The 26,449-nt window shown below is 43.5% G+C and overlaps 1 protein-coding gene across 7 annotated transcripts in view; it reads left to right on the top strand.

Moving 5' to 3' along the window:
- Positions 1–720: 720 nt before the first annotated feature.
- Positions 721–26,449, top strand: part of RHBDD1 (rhomboid domain containing 1) — a 122,321-nt gene continuing 96,592 nt past the window's right edge. For 3 of the 7 annotated variants that reach the window (XM_066279470.1, XM_066279467.1, XM_066279464.1), the window contains exons 1-3: positions 3,977–3,999; positions 21,288–21,350; positions 25,109–25,608. In XM_066279470.1, the coding sequence (XP_066135567.1) occupies positions 21,343–21,350; positions 25,109–25,608 (508 nt within the window). In that variant the 5' untranslated portion in view covers positions 3,977–3,999; positions 21,288–21,342. Of the gene's footprint in view, positions 4,000–21,284; positions 21,351–25,108; positions 25,609–26,449 lie in introns of all 7 variants that reach the window. The other 4 variants (XM_066279466.1, XM_066279465.1, XM_066279469.1 and 1 more) reach the window with 4 other exon arrangements.

The following is a 26,449-nucleotide window of genomic DNA, read 5'->3' as shown; positions in this document are numbered from 1 at the left end:
TTGATGAAGTATCTATTTATATCTTTTGCTCACTTAATAGTTCATCTTTCTTTTTTGAGTTGTATGAGTACTTTAAATATTCCAGATACAAATCCTTTATCAGATATAAAGTTTGCAAGTGTTTTCTTCAAATCTGTGACTTGCTTTTCATTAATGAGGTCTTTTAAAAAGCAAGTATTTTAAATTTTGAGGAGGTCCAAGTTATCAATGTTTTCTTTTGTGGATCATGCTTTTGATGGTTAGCTAAAAAGACTTTGCCTAAGAGCATGACTAAGATTTTCTCGTTTTCTTTGAGAAGGTTTATAGTTTTAGCTCTTACATTTAGGCCTATGTTCCACTTGGATTTAATTCTCATATACTGCATGAAGAGTCTAAGTTCATTTTTTTTTTCTTATCAATGTCCAATTTTCCCAGCATTATTTTTCGAAGACTATCCTTTACTGTGGCAACTTTATTGAAAATCAAGTGGGCTTAAATCATATGGGCTTAAACTCCATTCCATTGAGCTCTACACCTACTCTTACAATAATGCAGTCTTGATTACTATAACTTTATAGTATATTTAGAAATTGGGTAGTATAATTACTATAATTTTTTTCTCTTTTCAAAATTGTTTTGGATATATTTTACTCTATATTATAAAGATCAGCTTCAATTTCTATTAAAAAAGTCTACTAAAATTTTGAAATTGTGTTGAATCCATAGATCAATTTGAGAACTGCTATCTAAACAATACTGAGCCTTTTGGTCCATGAACATGGAATGTCCTTTTTTTATTTTAATTTTTTTATTTAGAAGATTAAATTTAACAGGGTGACATTGGTCAACTAGAGTACACAGATTTGGGGCAAACATCTTCAATAAGACTGTCCATTTTTTTCTCAGCCATTTTAAGTAGGTTGCAGTGTACAAGTCTCCTACCTCTTTTATTACATTTATTCCTAAGTATTTTCTTCTTTGTGATGCTATTCAGAATGAAACTGTCTTATAAGTGCTGTTTCTGGACTGTTTACTTGTAGTATACAGAAGTATAAAAATACTTCTAAAAAATCTTGATCTTGGTCTGGTCTGTGGTGGCACAATGGATAAAGCGTTGACCTGGAACAGAGCTGACTGGTGGTAAAATTATGAATATAAGTTGTGAGAATAGACATCTTTGTCTTGTTCTTGATTTTAGGGGGAAAGTATTCAGTGTTTTGCAGTTAAGTATGAAATTAGCTGTAGCTTTAAAAATTTTTTTTTAATAGACTCCCTTTGTAGGCTGAGGAAGTTCTTCCTAGTCCTTTGAGAGCAGAGGCGGATTAAGGTCGGTTGAGGCCCAGGCACAGAAGAAAATATTGGGCCTCTTACATTAGAAAAAAAATGTAAAGTTAGGGTTTTGCGGGCCCTTCAGAAGTCAGGGCCCAGGGCACATGCCCTGTGTGCCCACTGTTAAATTTGCCTGTTTGAGTTTTTACCATGTGTCTGTTGATTTTGTCAAATGCTTTTTTATATCTATTGAGATGGCATGTAGTTTTTTTCCTTTGGTCTAGTAATGTAGCATTGTTTTACACTGATTTTGTTATTGTTAAACCAACCTTGCACTCATGGTATAAAATTCTTCTTCGGTACTGTTGGATTTGGTTTGCTAACTGGAGATTTTTGTATGTTCATAAGGGATACATGTTCATAAGGGATACTGATCCATAGGTTTCTTTTTTTGCAATGTCTTTACCTGAATTTGGTACCAGGGCAATAAACATCTTCACAGAAGGAGTGGTCTCTATTTCATAAAGAGTATGATTGTATAATTTCTTCCTTAAATGACTGGTGTTCTAATACAATGAGAAAGACATATGATGGGAGATTGCCATGTGATAATAAAGACAGATTGAAGTTGATGGAACTACAAGCCAGGAATGCCCAAGAATTGCCAACAAATCACCAGAAGCTAGAGCAGGGGTCAGGAACCTATGGCTCGCGAGCCAGATGTGGCTCTTTTGATGGCTGCATCTGGCTCACAGACAAATCTTTAATAAAAAAAAATGTTAAAAATATAAAACATTCTCATGTATTACAATCCATTCATTTCCTACCACTCATGTTCATGGTTGTGGGTAGCTGGAGCCAATCACAGCTGTTCACGGGACAACACCAAATTTTTATTGGATACTGTGTAATGTACACAGTTGTATGGCTCTCACGGAATTACATTTTAAAATATGTGCCATTCATGGCTCTCTCAGCCAAAAAGGTTCCCGACCCTTGAGCTAGAGAGTCAAGGAAGGGTTCTCCCCTACAGGTTTCAGAAAGCTTGGTTCTGCAAACACATTGAGCCTACAGAAGTGTGAGACAAATTTCCATTGTTTTAAGCCACCTAGTTTGTGGTATTTTGTTATAATCGTTATATCTTGATGTACTGACTGTCTTATTATTATGGTATGTCTGTCTCTAGAAATATTTTGTGTCTTAAAGTCTATTTTGTCTGGTATTATTATAGCCACTGAAAATGTTATGGTTACTTTTTGCATGGTCTACCACTGTTAAATATTGTTAGTCTTATCGTCATCATAAAAAAATACAAATCTGGTACATAATACACATAATTTCTTGACTTGTGGCTGGCTCCCTTAAAATCATTTTTGTATCTGATGTATTAAAATAAGGACAGGAAAAATGATGCTATGATAGAAAGGTGAAAGGGTGTTAGAGAATAGAAGATAGGATTAGTGTTAATGAACTGATGCATTGTGATCATGGATCAGGATAGATGGGGACATCTTCTTCCTGAGAAATTACATTAATTTTTTTGTAGGAAAATATATAAAATACTTCTCTAGGCAATCCACCCCCAAATCCCGCTGACCTTCTATTTCCAGGAATATAGTTTCTCAGTCAGCCTTGCGTTTTGATCAGCACAATGTTTTTAGAAGGGTAACCTGTAAGGCTCAAGGAACAGAGTTGCAAATTGTTAACCTTCTTTCTCACTTAAAAGTCTGTTACGTATCCTGTACAGCAGCCAAGTTTTCATTTCAACTTCAAACTCGAAGAGTTCTTGCAATACACAGGAACAAAACATCATCAAAGCTCTTCTGATTGAGGCAGTTTCCATGTAAATTAGCTCAACATGAGTACCACAATTTCCAATAGCACAGAGCAGCATAAAACCACTGCATCTGGATTCCTCCCTGGAAAAGGCATATATAACGCTCAGTCATTAGAAAATTCCGCACTAGATCATAAGAGAGTTTCCTCCTAGTGTCTGAAATAAGCCCTGCATTCCAGCATTTAACTTGACCTGACTCCCAGCACTGAGCGCGAGCCTTGTTCCAGAGTGGAGGCAGAACCCACAATTAAAACAGCATCAAATGACACGTTAACTGAACTAAACACCCGGAGCCCTCACGTGGCCCAAACGGCCTGTCAGGCAGGCTCAGACCGCAGCTCCGGGGAGTGCAACGCACACCCACGACCCTTTTTCGCTGGCGAACTTGTGGCCGGGTTCCGCCCACAGGGAGGCAGCCCTCGCGCTGTCCGCTAACTCGGGAAGGGGGAGTGTCTGCCTCCCACGCCGTCCATTCACCAGCGGCCTCTGCCTCCTCTTCCCGGCAGGCTGCGGGTTTGCTTCTGCTTTCCGCAGGGTGGAGGTCGCCAGTCACTCGTGGCGGGGAAGACAAGTACATATTACCCACGCTTCACTCAGAGTGGCAGGGTGAGTCGAGGGTACTCCACACTGTGTCCTGGGGCGGGGACACCTCCAGGCTCCCCGCAGCCACACGCGGCCGGGAGGTCCACCTGCCGCGCACCTGAGCACGCGCCGCAGCCCGCCGGCCCGCTTTACGGCCCTGGCCTCCCCCGCGCGAGCCGCCCCGGCCACGCGAGCCGCCGAGCCAGATCGCCCACTCTTCCCTCCACGCCCGGCAGCCGCGGGGACTGGGGGCGTCGGGAATCGACGCCCGTGCGTGATGACGCACGTGCGCGCGGGAAGACGTGTGGACGCAGGCGGGCCGTAGAGAGCGTGTGAGTTTCCGCGTCTGTTGGGAGCCGATCGCGCCGTGGGTTCTGCGCGGCTTCTTTTTAACCCGTTCCCAGCGCCGCGGCGGGCGGGCGGGCCGGGGCGGCGGACGGCGTCCCCGAGGGACCGCTGCTGAGGTGGGGATGGAGGCAGGGACCGGTGGGGGTTGGACGCGGAGCCTCGGCGTCCTAGGCACCCTCGGGGTGCGAGATCGGAGAGGACGTGTACTGGAGCGACCTCACCGGACCGGGGTCTTCCTCACCCCCGCCCCCGCCCCCGTCTCCGAGCTGACCGCACGGAGTCACCTGCGGAGGCTCTCGGGGAAGATGGGTGGGAGCAGCGGGAGTTTGAGAGGAATTGCTTTTGAGAGCAGGAAGTTTGCAGTGACGTTGCATCAGCAACAGCTTTCAGTTCCAGGTGCTCTGGGAGCAGTAGCTTTATGTTCTCTGAACTAGTGGGCTGGCACAGGCACCCTAACCCGAGTTGTGGCATTTCTCTTAAGAGTGGGGAAGAAATCCACCTGTGGGAACTTAACCCCCTTCTGCCCAGACCTTAAAAACCTTTCCAAAACCAGATCACAGTCTCTTTCGAAAACTCAGGGTGCTGTCAAAATGAATTATTGCTTAGTCATGATTAAGCCATCTATATGTGTAGTTGTATAGGTCCTCCTTGGCAGTATACTTAGTGACATCTAAACTTGTCTCTCTTTTTTTAAGTTCTTTGCAATGAGTTTTTAAAAGTCTGATGTCTCAAATTTATTTGTCATTTCCTGGTTCTGATAAACTTGAAAGACTTACTTTATGGCAGGCATGGCTGGGCTTGAGAAAGAGGTAGTCTTACAAAGAAGAGCAGTGTATCGAATTCCTAAATTGTCCCAGGACTGCTAGCATCAGCATCACCCTGAAACCTGTTGGAAATGCAGATTTTGGGGCTTTACCTTAGATACCCCAGTGCATCTGAGTGCTACAGTTTGAGAATTGCTGGCACAGTGAGAAAGAATAGCCCCTTTGGGGGTCACAGTGGGATTTTACAGAATAGGATGGATCCAGGTGAAGCTTTTCCTAGGTATAGGATCTCAGACATGTTACATAAAGGTTACTTCACAGGGCTGTAAGTATTCAATGTGAAAATGCAGGAGAAGTGTTTTAACACCAGCATATGTAGAAAATAGTCAAAGATGAGATGTTACTTGATTACTGTCATGACTGTATCAAATCGGTACATGGGTTGTGTTAGAAGGATTCCTCATTGGGTTAGATATGAGTTGTAGGCATGGATATTGTGATCACTCTTAGAAGGCATTTTATTTATTTCTGGGTTCCCAATCAAGGTTGCTTATTGGAGGCAGGACATTCAGTTAAAAGTTGTAGAAGTACATACAGACTAATACCAGTGCTGTTGTGCCTATAGAATTTTTAAAACTCATATTAGTAATTCTGTTAAAGAGTGTCTTTAAAATTTTTGGCCTCTGGTCTCTTCAGCGTTATCTTTTGACCCAAAATTTGGGAAGGAAGAAAGTAGGGTAGATCAGTGGTCCCTAACCTTTTTTGGGCCACAGACCAGTTTAATGTCAGAAAATATTTTCACAGTTCGGCCTTTAGGGTGGGATGGATAAATGTATCACGTGACCGAGACAAGCGTCAAGAGTGAGTCTTAGACAGATGTAACAGAGGGAATCTGGTCATTTTTAAAAAATAAAACATCGTTCAGACTTAAATATAAATAAAACAGAAATAATGTAAGTTATTTATTCTTTCTCTGCGGACCAGTCCGCGGCCCGGGGTTGAGGACCACTGGGGTAGATCACTGAAATGGGATTAGCCTTAGAACTGAGAAGGACTGCGGAGCAGAGCAGAAGGCTGAAGAAGTTTTTCTTATCTTTCCTTTCCACATGTCCCACAGCCCCTCCATAGCAGAGAAGTCTTTATCATACCCATTCTTCTGTTTTCTGGAAGCATCACAGGAGTTAAGTTAGGAGTACCCACCCCTGGCTGTTTGTTCAGATGATCAGTTGCAGTGTTTACTCACAACTTTTCCCTTCTTTGTCTGGGGGGCCTTTGTGTGTGTGTGGGGGGGGGGGAGAAAAAGCAATACTCAGGATTTGAAGCAGCTGGTCCAAAGCTATAGGCTCACTCCACTGTTGAGAAGGGTCAGTGCCACACTGTGGCCTAACCAGCAGGCTCTGATTAGAGCACACTGCTCCCAGGCCCTGCTGTTGCTCCTGGGTGTTGTGGGTGAGAGTTTTCAGAAATACAGGGGTCACTTCGGATATCAGTGTCTAAAAATAACTTTGGTAATGCTGTCCCATTATAAAGCATTCATTTTCTAAAAACTCCAAGCATTTTTCTTGTTCTCTCTCTCAGAAAGGCAGACCTATAGCAGTGGTTTGGGGTTTGGAAAACCCTGTTTTGAACCCCTCTGCTACATACCGTATTTCCCCATGTGTAAGACACACCTTTTTTTTTTTGAAAAATTTGGGGTCTAAAAACTGGGTGCGTCTTGTACAGTGGTTGTGGCATTTCAGCCGCCATAGATGGAATTGAGGACGAGGCAATATATGAAGACAGTGATTCGTTATCAGACACAGATGAGGACAAGCTAATGGATTAGAAGTTTTGACAGTAGTGAGTTATATGAATTTTATGATGAATAAAATTTGAGCTCAATAACTTTATGTAATAATTTTTTTTTTTCAAATTTCAGGCCCCAAAATTAAGGTGCGTCTTACACGTGGGAGTGTCTTATTTATGGGGAACTACGGTACTCATTGTGTCCGTGTGACATGTGAACACCCTCCAAACCTTACTTTTCTCTTCTATAAAAGTCATGGTGTGCGATTGCCTCAGGACATTGAATAAAATGAAATAAAGTACAGCCTGACCGGCGGTAGCACAGTGATTGAAGTGTCAACCTGGAACACTGAGGTCACTGGTTCGAGGTCCCAGGCTTGCCCAGCTACGGCACAAAAGAGAAGCAACTACTGCAAGTTGATGCTCCCCCCCATCTTTTGCTCACTCTCTCCTCTCTCTAAAATCAATAAATAAAATCTAAAAATAAATAAAAAGAAAGGGCCAGCCAAACCTGTTCACTAGGTGTTAGGCATAGAGGCTGAATGGCTGCTGCATGGTGGATGGTGGGGAAAGGTAGCTACCACCTCAAACCTAACTTGATCTCATTTATTTCCTCCTCACGAAGGGGGTAGTGTTGTTATTACCCCACTGCACTGCTTCTCTGCCCGTCATCCACGGACAGAGGTCAAAGCTTTCACGTTATTGTGCACCGGAGAGCAAACAGTTGGAAAAACGGAAAACTAACCCTGATGGAAACACAACGTCTTCAGTTTTATCACTGTGCAGAGCAGCTTCCATGACTTCTTGGGGTGCTTACTGGAAGGGGAAGGTCAGGGGTTGATTAACATTTAAGTCTCTTCAGTTAGTTAATGGGGACAGCCAGAGAAGGGGACACTGTGTTAGAGGGGATGGGACCACACTAAAAACATACACCAAAGTATAAGAAAATAGCTCTGAAATAGTTATTCTTTTTTTTCTTTCTTTCTTTTTTTTTTTCTGAAGCTGGAAACAGGGAGGCAAGTCAGACAGACTCCTGCATGCGCCTGACCGGGATCCACCCGGCACGCCCACCAGGGGGCGATGCTCTGCCCATCTGGGGCTTCCCTCTGTTGGGACCAGAGCCAGTCTAGCGCCTGAGGCAGAGGCCATGGAGCCATCCCCAGCACCCGGGTCAACTTTGCTCCAATGGAGCCTTGGCTGTGGGAGGGGAAGAGAGAGACAGAGAGGAAGGAGAGGGGGAGGGGTGAAGAAGCAGATGGGCGCTTCTCCTGTGTGCCCTGGCCGGGAATCGAACCCGGGACTTCCGCACGCCAGGCTGACATTCTACCACTGAGCCAACTGGCCAGGGCAAGTTATTCTTTTTCAACATAGATGCTTAGTGATAGTAAAGTGAAAATTTTTATGTTCCATTTTTTAAAAGTGACCGAAATTTATAAGTATGATTATATGAGCATGGACAATACTTGAAAAGAGTCATGCCAGGTCATAATTGTGGGGATAAGGATAAATCTATACATTAATGTAAAGTTAGATGTGCATATGTATGTAAACATTCTTTTAAAAAACAAAAAAGAGCTCATGATGCTCTAAAGAGATTTCCTTTTCTGCTACAGTTGTAGTCAGGGAAGCAGTGGGCCTCAGGTTTTTAGCAGGGAACCCTATTTAGCAGAATATTTCCTGTAGCACTCAGGAGCTGAGAGGCCTTAATGAAGAGTACGGGCCCTCTGTAGGGACACTGAGGCATGTCCCTGGAACGTAGGAGTGTTGGACACTGGGTGTGAAACTCTTCATCTGTGGGATAGAAATCCTCAGGAGGTGAGCTATACCTAAAAAAGACATGGCAGTAAGAACTCTTGTGGGAGTCACAGACGTGTTCTGAAGATAATATTCAAGGTTTCCAGCCACGTTAAACATACCTAGTGTAGCTTCTCGTGCAGAGGGGAGATTTTTTTTTTTTAATCCAACCTTGAGGCTAACCCACATTTTACGAAAATAGGTGTCTATGCACAATTTTTGAGAAATCATCCAAGCTCCTTTTTTAATCCCTCAAAGTGTGACAGCTGTATCACTGTTAAAGCTATTTAATATTTTAGCATTAATATTAGCATTTGTTTAGCATTACAAATGACTCGGAAAGGGAAGCCAGGAGTCAATAGAAATACATTACTTGTGTTTACTGTCCCGTGGTTTTTTCCTTGTATGAAAGCTGCTGGTTTGCATTTATATGGTAAAGACTTTTCCTTAGCGTTAATTTTTAGTTAATAGTAAGCTTTCATAAGAAAATGAATTTCAAATGTTAAGTGTTTGTTGGATTGTTATTAATAGCGACAGTAGTAGTATAGCACTGTCCTTTTTTTCACAGTTGAGGAGAGTTTCCTGGTGACAGCTGGAGTGTGGGGGAGAGGCAGTCACTTTCAATCAACCAGCTGCTCTGTGCAACATCAGGATGGTGTTATTTCAAAGCCTGTGGATAATGTTGGCTGTGTTCAGGAAAGAAAATGTATCAGACTTCTGGGAAGCAATAGATAGTGTACAGGGCCCTCTGGGTTCTGGATTATAGGCAGCTAACCACGTGTGCATTAGGGTTTCCATGTTGGAGTTACTACCATCTACTTTCTTGGACATTGTTACATGCACATCATAGTTGTAAAGCAATAAAGCTTAGTACCAAGGGGGGAAAGGCTCATCACTATGTAGAGAGGAAAGGAGAATGGAAAACCACCTTTGGGGGTGTGCCATGTGCTCTCAGATAATATGCTAGAGCATGTGTTCTTCACAGTGACTCCGGGAAGTAAGGGGAGCTTTTCTCATTCATCGATCAAGTCGCTCAGGAGGACTGGTTATGTGATTTGCCCAGGGTTACGTACCAGTAAGCGATGGCATCCAAATTTGACCACGAATCTGGCTGCAGCTCCAGGAGTGTTGTCATTGCAATGACAGCTGTTTCTCCATGGTGTTAACTTGCTTATTCATTTTTAATTCTAAGTCAGGACAAGTTATGAATGAAATTTGTGTACATAGTACAATGACTTCAATTCTATGTAAATAATATATAGGAGAGAGAGAGAGTGTGTGTTGGCATCCACTCCTAATTTTGGATTCTTTTCCCTTGAGGAAAGTCTCTTGGGCAAATACTGTGAAGGAAATTTTGCTACGTTTTTTGTGTTACAAATACCAGCAATTTGCAGTTATGTATGTTGTGCTGACTCAGTTGTGATTCTAAGTTTGAACAAATGTAGGAATAAATAAATATTCTGCACACTGGCCCTGTGCCCCTTCCTTTGTACCAAAGTATTCAAGATGGTCTCCTTTCTTTCAAGATATGTTAACTTTGTATCAATAAGAAACCTTACAGATGTCTACATTTCCAGCTTGTAGCGATTATGTCCACCAAGTGGTGACTTAATGGAAAAGTTATTTTTCGGAGATGGCTGTACAGCTTTTGACCCTGAGTTTCACGGGTGGTTTCAGCTCCTTCCCCATTGCCCACAGAACAATGCCTGCCTAATGGTTTCCTTGTTTCTCCCCACACACCTCACACAAAACTGGGAAATTTAATTTTGCTGTTTTCTAAACGTGCCCTGCACTTTGACAGACAGCTCTAGTCTGGTTCTTGATCACACTATAATCTCGCTGTTTGTGTGTCTGCCTCTCTTTCTAGGCTATGGTTGCCTGAAAGGACAGTGCCTGTCCCTTAGTGGACGCTCATATATTATTAAATGAAGGGATATAGACAGTGAGATATAAAATTATATATACTTAGTACTTTCATTACCATAGTTCCATTGGTTTTCTTCATTGGGCTCATGGTTGGAGATGTGGTGATTTGTGTCCATTCGTGAGTTTCATGACGGTGAAGAAAGGCATGCAGGATGCTTCCCTGATCCTTCCCGAAGGCTGTGGGATCGAAGGGGCCCTCGTTCATTTGTTGTTGTTTTTTCTTTCTTTCTTATTTCTTTCTTTTTATTTTGAGTGGATGAATCTAATTGATTTATTGTCTGAAAGTTCTAGTCAGAAGTTTTCCTTAAGTGACATCTTATTAAATGTTTAAACTAGTTTTACTTCAGTGAAGAACAAAGTCAGCGAGTGCTGTGTTTTGAAAATCAGTTCAATAATTAGAAGTTGCTTTAAAAAATAAACCTTGTATAAAGAGAAGAGAATTTTATTAATTTGAAAAAATTTTTATTGAGTGATTTTTAGAGAGGAAAGGGGAAAGACAGAGACATGCAGAGAGAAACACTGATTTGTTGTTCCACTCATTCCAATCATCATTGGTGATTCTTGTAGGGACTCTGCCCAGGTTTGGAACCCGCAATGGTATGTCAGGACGATGCTCTAACCTGTGGAGCTACCTGGCCAGGGCCAACTGAAGAAAATTTTAGACCATCAATTTTTTCTTTCGAAATAATGATCTTCTACCAGTGTCCAAGTTTATACACCAAGTATTTAACATTGAGAAGACTCTGCCTTACTTATGCAGAAGTTACTCTCGCACTCAATCTCCTGAGCTCTGCACTCTTTTCTCCAGGACATTCATGTAGCCAGCCTCCATGTTTTGGTTCTCCTATGGGCTAAAATATTGTACTCAGTAGGAAACAAGACTTGGTGATGCTTGCAATAAATCAGGATTTGCTTGCCAGCCCTTGGCAAATGCTTTGTGTTCTGAGCAGGATTCTTTGACTGCAAACAACAAACACTAAGTTAACTAGTTTATCTGGATAATTTCTTCAAGAGCAAGAGATAGGCAGTGTGTGAATAAGCTCAGAGAATTGACAGAAAACAAACCAGATCACCAGGCTTTGGTAAAGAACAGCAGTTTGGTGAGCGCTCAAAGTTTGGGTAGACTTGGTAGAGCTGGGAAATTCTTTTAAGTTAATGCTTCAAAAGTCGTTGGTCTTTGGGTCTCCAGTACAAGTTTTAGATTCTAGGGAGAGGGTTATTATTCCAACTCTGGTTACTGGCAGTCTTGAGTTCTGGTCCCCCCAGGACCACATCCAGTGGGGGTAGAGGTAGATTACTGTTACTGAAAGAATGAAGTATTGATGCTGGGCAGGCAGAAAAACCCCAAGCTGTTCCTACAACCTAGTAATTAGTGGACGTCCTGTGTGCTCTCTGGGAACATAAACAGCATCTCTGAAGTCTGGCTGTCGCTTTCCCCTCTTGACTAGCTCTTTTACTGGAAAGATTTCGGTTCCATAAATAATTCACTAACAGTCCTGCCACAGGTTAATTGAAAGGGTGTGATGGCTATCAGTCTTTCATTGATTTTAGGTAGACAAACAAGAGAAATGCGGCATGGATCAAACATGAGAGTGGCATGATTTCCATCCTCTGGAAGGGAGAGAGGGTGGGCTGCTGGCATGGCTGCTCCCCTTGTGTCTGCTGGTTTAAGGACCTCTGTCTGAAGGGCTGTCAGTCTAAGAACTTTAATGAGCCCTCATTATGCTAAAACGTGTAGTCGGTGAGAGAAGGAGCTGGCTCATGATTGATACTGGAAATCATACGTGGTGATGGGTCAGAATCGGAGTTGGCACTAATTCACCTCGCTATGGAGCAGAAGTCAAGACTGTACAAAACCCAGTAGTTTTCATTTTTCATGTATAAAGTTAATCGAATCATTTCTGTTAGGACAGTGATGCTTTAAAAAGGAGGGGAAAAATACAAATTTTGCCATCTGACATACATACTGAAATTTTTTTTAAAAAAATACTATAATAGAGGCTCATTAAATTCTCAAATGTGGTGATAATTTAAAGGTAATCTTGACAGAGACTCTGGTTGGACATTTTATTATAGAGTTTATTGTAATTAGAAAATCATTTCCGCTTTCATGTGTCTCTCCCATACCCCATCATATTGTTTAAAACAATGCATGTGTATCTGAACCACATGGAGCAGTTTAAAAGTAATGGGATTAGAGAAGGCCCAGAGGACTGCTAATTGGTCACTCAGTTATAAAAACACTTTAAAGCTATTTAAAATTTTAACGTTAACCGTTATTTTAACTTATCTGGTTTGAAAACACTGTCATTTCACAGTTTATGATTTTATATATATACACACACATATATAAAATCTCAATATAGTAATCTCATTTAATCCCTACAACACCAAATGAGCCTGCATGATTTCCTTTTCCGGGTGAGAAATGGCAGTTCAGTGACTTTCCTAAGGTCCCATCGCTGGTGTATCACAGAGATCTTCACAAAGACCATGCCCATATCCACCGTCTACACCGCATACGCTACTGTTGCTAGCCCTGAATATCATTTTGACAAAAACCATTTGAGGCACTTCTTTTCCCAGAGCCCATCTGTTTACCCTGGTGGCCCGTCAACTTCTTGATGTTCGGAAACTGTTCAGATGTATTGCTCGTGTCACCCGTCGCCTCGTGCTTCCGTTTGCCGCGAACGTGGCAACAGCTCTTATATGCGGCGGGAGCTCCGTGAGCCTTTGGTCCTTTATGTGTCGTCCCGACGGCCTTTCACGTCGCCTTCAGCAAGATCGCTTTTTTTCAGTTAACCAAGCTAAGTGTTGGTTCCTAGGTGAAAAATAATTACACGCTCTTAAAGATGTATTTGATTAACAGGAAGCCGATCTGTGTGAATTAATTATAACCGTAAGGATGTCATAGCCTTGTCTTTTATTATTAACCAGGTAATTGACCAGAAGTTTGGAAGCTTATTGTAACTGACAGTTACTGGTTTGACCTTGTGTGTGGTGTAGAGCGAAACATGCACAGAGCATGTAAATGCAGTTTGATCACCGAGGTGCACGTGTTGTCCGAGCAGCTGATTTTAGGTTCTTATTTTTACTCATAACGACTTTGACAAAATCGGTATACCCGAACTGAATATCCTACTGAAATCTCTTACAGAAAGCATCAGGTCACACATGAATGTATGCATCACCGAGTAGTTACCATCAAACAGGAAGCCTTGACACATTTAGGACGTCTGTTAAATCAACAGATGCCCCAGATTAAGTGAATTTTGTTTTTAAGTTCCACATGATGAAAGGCAAAATAACTTTTAGTAGATAGAGAGGACATAAACAGAGAGGCATATTTGGTAGGTTGAGGGAGAATTTTTCCCTCTTACTTTAATTTTTCTAAGAAAGTTCAGAGCATGAGGTATTTTTGCTGTTGGAGCGATGAGGGTGCCCAAGTTTGGTGAGTTTGGTTGAAGAATGGGATTCCAGTAGTGACCTCGGAGGGGAAGTGGGACAGTCACAGCTAACGAGCAGCAGTTCCTGGGTGCGGGCCTCCCTCCTGCGCACTTTCTGCTAGTAGTCGAGTCCGATCTGCATGGATATGACACAGAGACCTTCCTACAAACACCATTTCATGCACATCGAGCAAGAAAAACCACATGTGGTGTTAGGAGCAGAACGCAAAAAGTGTTGTCAGTGGTACATTAAAAAAAGAGATAGGAACCTGATAAAATGGTAGCACAGTTTTTCACATTAAATGATAAAAAAATACATAAGTGCTACAATGAATATGGCGCTCTCCTTCAGAATGTCCTAACCTTTGCTTGTGGATGTGGTTGTCTGAAGGGTGCAGCTTGTGAATGACTGGCAGTGGGGGCAGGGGGCTATCCGGAGTGGGTGGCAAGTCCTAACTGCAGACGTGGATGGGGGGTCACTGCGAACACACTCTGCGAACCTGAGGTAGCTGGTTTGAGGTGTGCAAATGTGTCCTTTTTGTGGCTTTCTATGCAGTTTGCTTCAGCTGGGGACAGTTTGCTGCATTCACCTGGTGCATCTTGCTGATGAAATGATGCATCATCAAACAAGAAATATGTATTATGCTCAAATTGTTCCCTGATATATTAATGACATTTGAGAAAGATCTCTTGCTTCAAAACAAGCGCTACCGCGGAGGTGACGGAGCTCCGGCAGGGCAGGGCATGGTGCCCGCGGCTCTGCCCGGCCCTGCCCCTTTGCCTGAGCGTGTTCTGATGGACTTCCGGCCTCCAGCACCTGCACTGCTTCCTCTGGCCCAGACGCCCTGACACCCGTGTTGCCCGCCATGGCAAGTCGCAAGTGCCAGGGAGTTAAGGCAGACCCCCACCCAGCCTCGGGGGCTAGCACTGAGGCGTAACTAGACTAGCTTCCATGGTTCCCCACGGGGTTACGCTCTAGTCACTCGCAGTGATCGCTCGCTGAGTAATAGGTGCATTTGTGGCTGCCTTGCCTTCCCTGTCTTGCTTTCTTATAACCCTGCCAGGTATTTGTCACCTGCCAAATAAATTTCTTGCCTAGAGCCTTGTCTCAGAGTCTGCTCCTGGGAGAAGCCCAGACTATCAAAGTGATGTATAATAATCACAAGGAGCTACATTCAACAAGAGTATGCTAATTGAATCCTCATGCTAACCCATTTTACAGATGGGGAACCAGACGTGGCTTGATGAATTTGCCCACGAAAAGTAACACAGTTAATAAGGAGACCAGCCATCTTAGCCGCCGCTTGGCACTGAGCAGAGACTCAGAGGCAAACACATTCTCTTCAGGAAACTAGGCATAGACGAATAACAGAAAATAAAGTTTTAAATTTAAATAATGGGGCTTCAGGGGGCCTTTTAGCAAGGAATCCTGTCCAGCCATTACACAGCTGTACGATGATGGGTTTTTTGTTTTTGTTTTTTGTTTTGTTTTAGCAGCTGCTTGGGCTGGGTTTATGAAATTGGAATGCCCCACCTAATTTGGACATTTGCACTATGGTGTTTTTCTCCAAAGTTAGCTAGGTGCAGAGAGGAATCTTAGCCTGGCTACCCTTCTAAGATGTCATCTGGGCAGGGTCTGTGGGGGAGGGGACCTCTGCACGGTCCCCCTTTCCTGATGTTCTTATTCCCGGGAAGTCCAAGGCGAGGGGACGAAGAGGCCCTGTGCCTGTGTGTACCTTTTTAAATGTTCTCCCTGACCCCAGTGAGGACGCTGGAAAGCCATGCAGCACAGGGGCAGCCGTAAATGAGTAAGTATTTGTGTGCACGAAAGGGCCCCCATTGACTGCAGAATCTTCTGTCAGACGTTTCTGGTGACATAGAAGAGACGCTGCTGGTTCTGCCTCTGGCTCTATACTCTTTGTCACCCTATGGGGGTGGAGCATTGTTGCCTGTCTGGTTACATGCAGGGAATCATCAAAGCCACTCCTGAACACCTTTGAAACAATGAGCAGTGCTGTGCCCTTTGTCCTCCTCTCTCTCTGAGCCCAATAACTGCCTGGCCTGATAGATGGTCAGTGTGTTACTCTGTTAACTGATCACATTGGTGACCTTGTTAAAATTTAGCCTCTTCTAAGCCAGAAGGAAGTTAAACTTTCTTCCGCCAGGCAAAATTGATCAGTTTCTTTCTCTCTGTCTCTCTCTTTCTCTCTGTGCACCTCTGTGTCTCTTTTTCTATCTGTCAATCTCTGTTTGCAAAGGGAGAACATTTCAGTCTTATGACAAGATTCAACTTCCTAGGCTTCCTGTGCTGCAGAGCAACTTACTCCAACTCAACCCTTGGGCATTCAGGACCCCGCGCTCGCTGGGAGCGGAGCCAGCTGGGAAGTGCTGTCTCACTGGGGGATCCCCAGTTCAGTGTAATCCTCTCTGTGCTTTTTACCTCAAGTTCCGAATTGCCGAAATCCCCGCGGACTGCTCCTCACCGCCACAGCCTTGTCCTTTCCTGTCACTGCGGCGGAGCCCCCGCCCCTTGGAGTGAATGAATTGTGAATCTTCATTGCCTTTACTCTCTGTACTTCAGCTGACTTTGAACTGAGACACACACACGCCCTGCTGTTGTTGAAACTAGTGGAGAGCATCTTCTGAGCCCACCATTCCTGTCCTGAGTCCTTGGCCTTACCGGACACCAGCTTGTCCTGCCTGCAGCTTCTTTACCCTCAGCAGACAGTCCTAGGCGCAGCGGAAAGCTTGGTCTCGGTTGTGGTAGTGTCCGTGGCTTCTCGTTGGCTTATTTTATCTTCTTGTGCCCACAGCTTTCTACCCCACTTCTTGGTGGCAGGGCCGGAGTGGAAGCGAAGTCTTCTGTTTCACCTGGTGTACTTTGTGCTGTCCCCTTGTCCCCTGGAGGTGAAACTGACCACCCTCTTCCAGCAGCAGCAGCAGCAGCAGCAGCCAGTCCTACCCTTCCTGGACATCGTCAGACACTGTAGGCGAGAACTAACCGATCCTCAAGGCCGGCCTTGACCGTTTCTTTCGGCGATTCCGTTTATTGCCCTGGGAAGGTATTTCTGGGGCTTAGAATAGGTAATAGTATCATTTGAAACCACTTCTCTGTATTTGAGTTAAACTTCTCTTTTCAAAGCTACCACCTTCCGTTTGCCTCATTTTTGTGTGTACAAAAGAAATTTTGTTAAGACCTCTGCATGCAGCGGCCCCAGAAAGTCTGGTGGCTCTAGCATTTCTGTATCTATGGGACTCAGAAGTAGAAATCTGGCCGGAAGTGGGTTGCACAGTCAGGGCCCCAGGGGGTAGGGGAGTCACTGTGAACCCGTGTCTGTAGTGAGATGGTATGTTCAGTGGGGGTATTTGGGGGAGATGAACTGTGAAGTCTAACTGCTCTCCCCCTGCGGACACTGTCTGCATATTTTTGGACTATCTTTGCCTACATACCCTTCTGCCCTCAGCATCTTTGCTATTTAGGTCTCAGAATTTCTTCATTGACGTTTTCTAGGAATTTTACTTTTAAGATATTTGTTTACTGTGTTTGAAGTCCTAAACGTGTAATTCTTATAATTTTTTTTCTAAAATAGACATTATATTTTAATGGGCTTCATTATTGCCAAAAACAGTATCTAACTTAGAATGCATTGATCTACCTTATCTGTTTGGCAAGGTCTTATTTTTATAAAAGGAAGACCTTTGCTAATGGTAAGTACTGGAATCTATATCATCTTAATCACCTTTTTTCTTACTTATTATTACTGAAATTGGTTTTAATTAAACTTTGTACCAGTCATTACAAATTAGAGGTTGAACTAAAAGTGAAATATTGTTTTAGTCCTTTAAAAAATTCTCTTAAATTTGAGTTTACCATCCAACAAGTGTTTATGTAGAAGAAAAGTAGCTGACATCTTAAGGGTTCGTAGTCTGATGTCTTAAGTTAAAAAATATTGGCTCTGAAGCAGAACTTTGAACTATTTCTGGCTGGCTTCTAGATCACAGCTTTGAATTTAAAAAGATTTTTATTTAACCACTTTGTCGACACTCGAGACATTTGCTTCCTGCTGCGGAAGTGCAGCCTGGCTTTCTCGAGTGCCGGACAGGCAGGGCTCACAGGCGGAGACAGTGGTAGCCATGACAGACAGAGTTTCACGGGCTCGACAGAGGAGCAGCACCGTCGGGCGGGAAGCACTGCGTTTGCGTCCTCACAGCACAGTTCACGAGCGTTGTCATCTTGGTTTCTCCATCTGTATAAGACACATGGGATTTCGGTCTCCCTTTTATGGCTCCACACCAGAACTGCTGAAAGGATTGCCACCAAATGGGGCTGTTAGGTTTGGAATGGTCAGACTTCCACTGTCAGCTGTGGGATGTGTGTGAAGTTCACTTTGGTGACCTCTGGTGGTCAGAGCACCCGCATGGCTGCCCATCCGAGGAGGGCGACACGATTAAGCACCTTGGACAGAGAAAGCTGAGGGCAGAAACTTGAGCATCCCCAGGAAGTCTCCAGGGCAGAAGCTCGGTTGAGCTGCTTCTCCCATGGGCAGCTCTACAGAGCCTCCTCCAGGTTGAGTGGCAGGATAGGTGGTGCTTTTCTTGGCAAGTGCTGTGCAGACCAGCTAAGTAGGTACCATGGAACTAGTATCGTCTTCACAGGATTGCGAGAGCTAAATGAAACAAATCACCCACAACTCCTTTGTAAACTAGGAATGGTTTCATAAACAGTAGTTATTATTGAGAAAGTTATAGAACTAGTGTAAGTTCTTGGCTGCTAGGCTGAAGTGGTGCTTCAAGTTGATCAGAGGATGATAAAGATTTAATGTCAGCTAATATTTACATGGTTCTTACTACATTTCAGGCATTCTTTTGTATGTTTTATATATATTAACTCATCAACTGCATGAAGCAGGTTTATTATTATTTATCACCTGTTTTATAAATGCAGACATTTAGGCCTGCATTGATGGAAAACTTGCCCAAGGTCATGCAGTTCCAAGCAATTGAGGCGGTATTTGAACTGAAGCTATTTGGCTCCAGAGTCTGTTCTGTTACCTGTGACAGCCGTCAGTCTGATGGGGACGGATGGAGCACAGACACGGTGGTAGGGGAGAGTGCGTGAGGGGCTGGGGCTGGGGGCACAGGATGAGGCTGGAACTTAAGCACATTGAGTCAGGTGTTATATAAAGTGGACTGGGGGCAGACTGCAGGGATAGGCATGGTCTTTGCCGGGGTTCCTCACCACGTAACACAGGCCATCGTTAGCGATTGCTTCCCTGTCTGGAACATTCTTTTACTTCTATTGTTTAGGTGGTCTTACACCTAACTCATCAGAGGTCAGGTGTCCTGCCCTCCATGTGGATGGCACTGATATTTAAGGTAGGCTCTTATAAAAGACAGTTGGACAGTGTCCCCCTAAAGTAAGGAAATGTTTTACTTGTTTTCATTTGGGGAGATGGTATATGATGTGAGGAAAGGAAGTCTTGTGTCTTAAAAGCTCTACGTCAGGTAGTTTAAACAGAATGATTTATCCAGTTGGCATTAGGGAGATAGTTAATGGTTGTGTTGAGCCAAATGAGACAATTTTTTTTATGTAGTATAACAACGACATAGATACGTGGAAGACTCGGCAACCCTCAAAAGGGGAAACTGCTCTCAATTCCCAATATCTTTCGTAGCAGAATCTAAGTGGTAGATAGTTCTCTGAATAGATGGTGGAATGTAATTACCGAGAGTGGCACAACATTCATAAAGACTAGATTCCCATTACCTTCTTAATGTAATTGGATTCCAGGTTCCATTTTTTATTCATGAAGTCAGTTTTCACTCATTTAATTGTCGTCCATGAGCACAGGACCTCTTGCGGTCCTCTGCTGAACATTTCACCCTGCATCCTCTGGACTCCCCATTTGCTAATCAGCTCAGGTAGCTGATGCATTGTGGGAAACTGAACATGGTGTAATGATGTGAAGCTGTTGCCTTTAATATATTTTTAAATTTTTTCCATTGATTTGGTTGTGGGGTGGGTGGAGAGAGAGAAGCATCTATTTGTCATTCTACTTAGTTGTCCCATTTATTTGTGCAGTTGCTGATTTCTTCTTGTACTTGCCCTGACCGAGGGTTGAACCTGTGACCTCTGGCGTGCTGAGCTGATACTTTATCCACTGAGCCACCCAGCCAGGGTTGTTGCATTTGATATTTAAATGTTAAGATTTAATGTAATCATTTACATGTTATACATACAACTTTGTATTGCGTATAGCAACTATGCATTGCACATAAGCTGGGTAAGCTTTTTGAAAGGTATCATGTATTTGAAAAGTGGAAACATACCTGAAACCTGTATAATTATGTTAACCTATGTCACCCGAATAAATTAACTGTCAAAAAATGAAAAGAGGAACCAAATTCCTTGGCAAGTCTTTTGTCAATCAATTTTTTTGTTTTTGAAAACTATCTTAAACATCTGCATTTTGTAGTTAGATTCCTTTAGGGTCTAAGGAAGTTAATACCTTTTAGAAAAAATAAAATTATGCTAAGAAGGTTTAGGGGAAGAACAGAGAATTTCATTGTTATTGTGCTGGACTAAACAATTCTCGTCTATTAGTCTTGTATTAACAAGCTGAGAAAATACTTTCTTATGTTTGGATTAGAAAAGCTAGGAATGATAAGATTCCTGAGAGAGTTACAGGAGAAGAAGTTGCCCAGGTCAATCATTCTTAGAGTAGACTGTACTGAAAAGAATAAGAGAGAGAGAAAAAAACCAAGTGTTTTGAGATGATTTTGACTGGATTCATGTAGTATTTATGATGCACTAATATGTTGTATAGCTCTTACAACTTAAAAAGCAGAGGAAGTTTTAATGTTTATCATAAACATTCTGCTATTTCCATAGCATGTTTGCTTTTTCTGGAGCAATAAAGCACACTAACTCCATATTTCTTTCAAAGAATGATTTTGCAATATCTGTAGTTGGATGTGTTGGTCTAAGCCCTGCCCTTGCTAGTGAACTACATTCCTGTTCACATTCAAGACATCACAGGGGAATGGGAGTGATAGAATCCTTGCAGTTTAACTTGGACAGTCTCTTGGTAGTTTCATTTTTCTTCCTGAATCATTCTTTTTACCTAAGCTTGTAAAACTGTTTCTGAAAAAGAGAGAAAGAGAGAGAGCGCTAGCACTTGTCTGTATGCTTTGGTGCACCTGTGAGCATGTGTGTTTAGATTGTTTTATGGAATGAAAATTTAAGCATTTGCTCATCAGTAGTCATTAGAGGAATGTAAATCAATACTACTTCACACCTACTAGGATGGCTGTTGTTAAAAACTGGGTAAACACAAGTATTGTTGAAGACGTGGAGAAACTGGAACCCTCTTACACTTCTGGAGGGAATGTGAAATAGTGCAGAGATTTGGAAAAGAGTTGGGCAGTTCCTCAAAAGGTTAAACATAGAGTTGGCGTGTGACCCAGTAGTTCTACTCCTAGGTAGATGACCAAGAGATCTGAAAACAGCACCTATGTTCCTATTAAAAAAAAATTGTGTGTGATTGCTCCTAGCAGCATTATTCACTGTGGCCAAAACGCGGAAACCCCCCAGATGTCCACGACCTGACGTATGGACAAGTAAGTGTGGTAATCTCTAGACGATGAAATATTATTCTGCCATAAAAAGGAACAATTATATTAATCCATGATACAACTTAGACGGACCTTGAAAAGGTTATGCCAAATGAAAGCAGCCAGATACAAAAGGCCACAGGTTGTGTGATTCTATTTGTGTGAAACATTCAGAATCGGTAATTCCATAGAGACAAAGTAGATTAGGGGTTGCCAGGGGCTGCGAGTGGGTTGGGGAAAGTGGGAGTGATTGCTGGTAGGTACAGGGTTTTGTTTTGAGGGAATGAAATGGTCTGGAATTAGGTAGTGGTATTGATTTCACAACCTTGTGAATATACTAAAAAACACTGAATTGTACACTTTAAGAGAGTGAATTTTACAGTATGTGAATTACATCTTGATTTTTAAAAAACCAAAGATTTAACCATCTGGAAAGTCAGGCATTCGCTAAGTCCCGAGCCTGGGTGATCGTAGCCCTTGATCAATACTTGATGACTTGAACAAACCTACTCTCTCCCCTGTGTCTCTCTTTTGGGACTATACTTAAAATATATGGAACTATTAAGTGAAATTTATGGAATACATGACGATACTAGTTATGACAATAGCATTAATCTATCTCAAATATGTACCAATAGACCTTGTCTTGAGTCTTAAAGAAAAACACACTTAAAAAAAAAATCTCAGTGCCTACTTGTAGGATTTGTTGTCCTTTTAGTGATATGGAAGGCTGTTTCAGAACAGCCTTCGATTACTCTCATTAAAGACTCTGGAGTTTCTTTGTTGTGAAATTAATTTGTTTACTACTGGATGCCAAATTGGGATATAATTCATAACTGTTGTATTTTCTTGCAAGTTAATGCTTTGCATTGTTCTTGAACATTTAAACTGAAACTTGAGAGCTATACCTCCCTGCTACATGAAAATGATGGAGTTTTCCTTCCTCGTAAGTAGAATTGAAAATCACCGTAATTAGTTTCTTGTCCCTTTTTATAAAACTCCTTTCCCTCCCCCTTTGAGACACATTGGTTTCCCAAGTTATGAATTCAGTTTCTTTTGTTTGTTCTAGCCACTTATTTTTTTTTCTTATCACATACCTGTTAAATTTTTAATTTCTCATTAAAAGTGAATATGACTAATTTTCCTATCAATATTTCAGGAGGTCTTCTGATTCTGTCACAACCTCGATAGAGAGCTGTCTGGTGTATATTACTACATAATTAAAATGCCATTTTTTTTTTATCAAATAGTTCTGGCAAAGCAGCTTACTAATACATTTTAAATGGATCAGAGGTTAATTTCTGTAAAGTTGAGATAAATGTTATAAAGACTGTTCTAGAACTAAAAATGGTAAGTGGAACAATATGTATAGTGTTTGCTACGATTGCAGGAAAAATTCTTAGAGGTAGACATCTCATAGGTGTTCAGACCTCTTCAGTCAGTTTCATTTATTGTATAAGGGAGACTAATCTTGAGCCCTTGGGCAAATGCTTGTTGGGCACCGACTATGTGCCAGTCACGGCGCTAGGCTCGGGGAATTCGGTGGTCATCACAGTGGATAAGATCACCCTGCCCTTCCCTGGATCGCTCCTGGTGCAGCAGCACCCATGTGTCTGGAGTGTAGTGACCGAGGCAGAGACCAGTGGGAGGTGAGAAGCATTTGTTTTGGGGGTGAAACTGGTAAGACTCCATATGCAGTATTGGGGAGTACATTTGAGCCGTATTAGGAAGCTTCCATTTACAAAGGGTTTTTCACATAAGCGAGGTTTCCACAGCATAATGAAAAAGGTAGCTACCATTTACTCAGCACCTACTTCGTTCCAAACACGATACAGTCATCGTGGGAAGGAGGGATTAGTCCTAATTTAAAGTGAAGAAACGGAACTTAAAAGAGTTTAAATAGGGTTAGTAAGTGGGAGAATCCTACCTTTTTTTCCTTCCAAAGCCCATGTATGTTCTGATGTGCCCTCTGAATGAGAGTCTTTTGGGGATCAGGGTGCATTTCCTATTTGGGTGGAAGCCAGGAGAGCTCCAGGGAGAAAACGGAACCCCTGGATGAGCACTTCGTTGCAGCCTGTCTCCTGATCCGCCTGCTGACTCGCATCGTCACTGATATTTCTGTGATGACATACATATCATAACGAATGGGGCTCTTCCCTTTCAGGACTTGTTTCTTTTTATCTCTTGCATCTTTAGTAGCTTTTCATCTCTTTCTTTACTGGCTTCTTCCCATGAGCATAAACCAGCCCCTCACCAAAGCACATGCCACCTGTATTGGTCAGTAATCACTGCACATCAAACCTCTTTAGAACTCGGTGAACTAAGGTATCACTTGTTTGGCTCACTGTTCTGTGGGTCACCAAATTAGTCTGGGCTCAGCTGGACTCACTCATGCATCTATGGCCAGCTGCTGGTCCGCCAGAAGCTTTGCTTCTCGGTATTAGCTGGCTGGTGGCCAGGGCCGTCGGGGTGACTGGCTACCCTGGACTCGTCCACGTGCTTGGGAGGGTTTCAAAAGAGAGCAGAAGCCTACAGGTCATCTTAAGGCCTAGATTCAGAATTCATGGAGTGTCCCTTTCTCTGCATTTGGTCAGCTAAAGCAAGTCACAGGCCAGCCCAGGATCTGGGTTGCAGAAGCAGACTGTTGAGCCCCAGAACTCTTCTTCCTCACTGATTCCAGTTCATTCTTTTTTTTTTTTTTTTTTTTTTTTTTTTTTATATAAAGACAGAGAGTCAGAGAGAGGGATAGATAGGGACAGACAGACAGGAACGGAGAGATGAGAAGCATCAATCATTAGTTTTTCGTTGCATGTTGCAACACCTTAGTTGTTCATTGATTGCTTTCTCATATGTGCCTTGACCGCGGGCCTTCAGCAGACCGAGTAACCCCTTGCTCGAGCCAGCGACCTTGGGCTCAAGCCGGTGAGCTTTTGCTCAAACCAGATGAACCTGCGCTCAAGCTGGTGACCTCGGGGTCTCGAACCTGGGTCCTCCGCATCTCAGCCTGACGCTCTATCCAATGGGCCACCGCCTGGTCAGGCTCCAGTTCACTCTTTAAGGCCAGAGGCACGTCGCCACCTCGGACTGAACCGTGTCTCTGGGTCTGGTTTCCTCCTGTCACAGTGTTTGGAGCATTGTGTGGCCCTTGTCCATCTGCTTCTTAGCAGAACGCGAGCTCCTTCAACCCGGACTGTGTTTCAATCCAGGATTTAGCACGTAGTAGGTAACTTACAAAAGCTGAAGTTTTTGTGAAAATAAAGTATTCCGGGAGTTGTTACCTGCCAATGTGGGACAGAAGATAACTTGTGCTTTCATTTTAAAACTTGCCTGTTGATGTTTAGACACTTTGGAGCAGACACTAGCTAAAATATCAGAACTGACTATTTCTTTGAAAAAATGAAGGGCGGGGTCAAAGAATCTTGACCAGCATTCTGAGTAGAAATCATTACTAAATATTTATGTGCTGTTTCTGTAGGTTTTTTATTAGGTTACGAGTTTGCTGAAAAGGAAGACAAGTCATCTTTTCATGGCCTATTTGTCAGCAAAAACATGCCCGTTTATAACTGGCTGACTGGGACCGGGGCTGAGAATCTCTGGGTTAGAGTGTAATGTGAGGAAGAACGTCAGCGGGGCCCCGATGGAGACTGGTAGATGAGAGGCGGGGTACACGTGCTGTGTGCTCTTCTTTCAGTGAGTGGTGTGTCTTACCATTGTGTTCTGAATTGCTGGATTTCCGTGCGCATTTATTTTATTTTGTGTTGCAGGTTCAGCTGTCTGTATTCCTGTCTCCCCGGACGCCACACAGCCCCATCACCGGGTGGATACCTAACCATGCAGCGGAGATCCAGAGGACTTAATGCGGGGCTGCTTCTGCTCCTCTCCCAGATCTTCAGTGTCGGGGTTAACAACATCCCGCCTGTCACCCTCGCCACTTTGGCTGTCAACGTCTGGTTCTTCTTGAGCCCGCTGAAGTCGCTGTATGGCTCCTGCCTCAGCGTGGAGAAGTGCTACGAGGAGCGAGACTGGCAGCGCCTGCTGCTCTCCCCGTTGCACCACGCGGACGATTGGCACCTCTATTTCAACATGGTGTCCATGCTGTGGAAAGGCATGTGTCTGGAAAGAAGACTCGGAAGCAGGTGGTTTGCCTACGTGATCGCCACATTCTCCCTCCTCACTGGGGTGGTGTACCTGCTCTTGGAGTTTGCTCTTGCAGAATTTATGGATGAACCTGGCTTCAAGAAGAGTTGTGCCGTAGGCTTCTCAGGTAAGGCAGACGGATTGCTAAGGCAGCCTGCGTGGACGGTGGGGGCGGGGCGGCTTCCGGCCTTTCCTGAAGTGTGGGTCCCTGGTTGGTGAAGGAAGGGAACTCCGCGTGGCTACGGGCTGCTGGGGGCTGTATTTTGGAGAGGAGGCTGATTGGCGCACAGGAGGGGCATCCATTCTGCTATGCATCGTTTGTTTACTCTTGCACAGTTTGGACTGCAGTCTGCTCAAAGGGAGCTTTGTAGGGGGTGCAGTGCTGGAAGACGACACTGGCTCTCTCACGGGACCAGGGAGAGACCCACAGGTGTATTTGTGATGGGGAGTTCTGTGAAAAGATGAATATGCCTCATAATCACTTCATTAAAAAGAATGCATCGCATCCTACCATGCTCACCATGTTTGAGGAGCCAAGATAAGTCACTGTATAGCTCACGCTGTGTAATGCATCTGGCAGATCTGTAGGGAGCTGGCATCTTGGTTGTGTAGATGAGGGAGCTGTCAGAGAAGTAAGGAGACTTGCTCAAGGTCACACAAGCAGTACGTGGTCAGCCGAGATTTGAACCCAGTCTACACGACTTGAACTACGTGTGGCATTGCCTCTCCCTTTAGCCCTCTAGTTCTTTATGCCATCGGACTGAAACTGCCATCAGGGCTTAAATTAGGTGTCCTGAAAGTACAGTGTGATGGGGACGGGGGATATAGCCTGATCGGAAGGAACGCTCACCCTTCCCTGTACAGACCCCCTTCCCTCTAAGATGCACCCTCATGCATCGCATTGCAGGAGAAGAAACAACACCTCCTGCCTTCCACATGCCTTTCCACTGAGGTTAGGAATATACACA

The sequence above is a fragment of the Saccopteryx bilineata genome, chromosome 5 (genome assembly GCF_036850765.1).
Source record: "Saccopteryx bilineata isolate mSacBil1 chromosome 5, mSacBil1_pri_phased_curated, whole genome shotgun sequence".
NCBI classification, from domain to species: Eukaryota; Metazoa; Chordata; class Mammalia; order Chiroptera; family Emballonuridae; genus Saccopteryx; species Saccopteryx bilineata.
The sequence above is the reverse complement of the archived record's forward strand: the minus strand, read 5'-3'. Positions and strand labels throughout refer to the sequence as shown.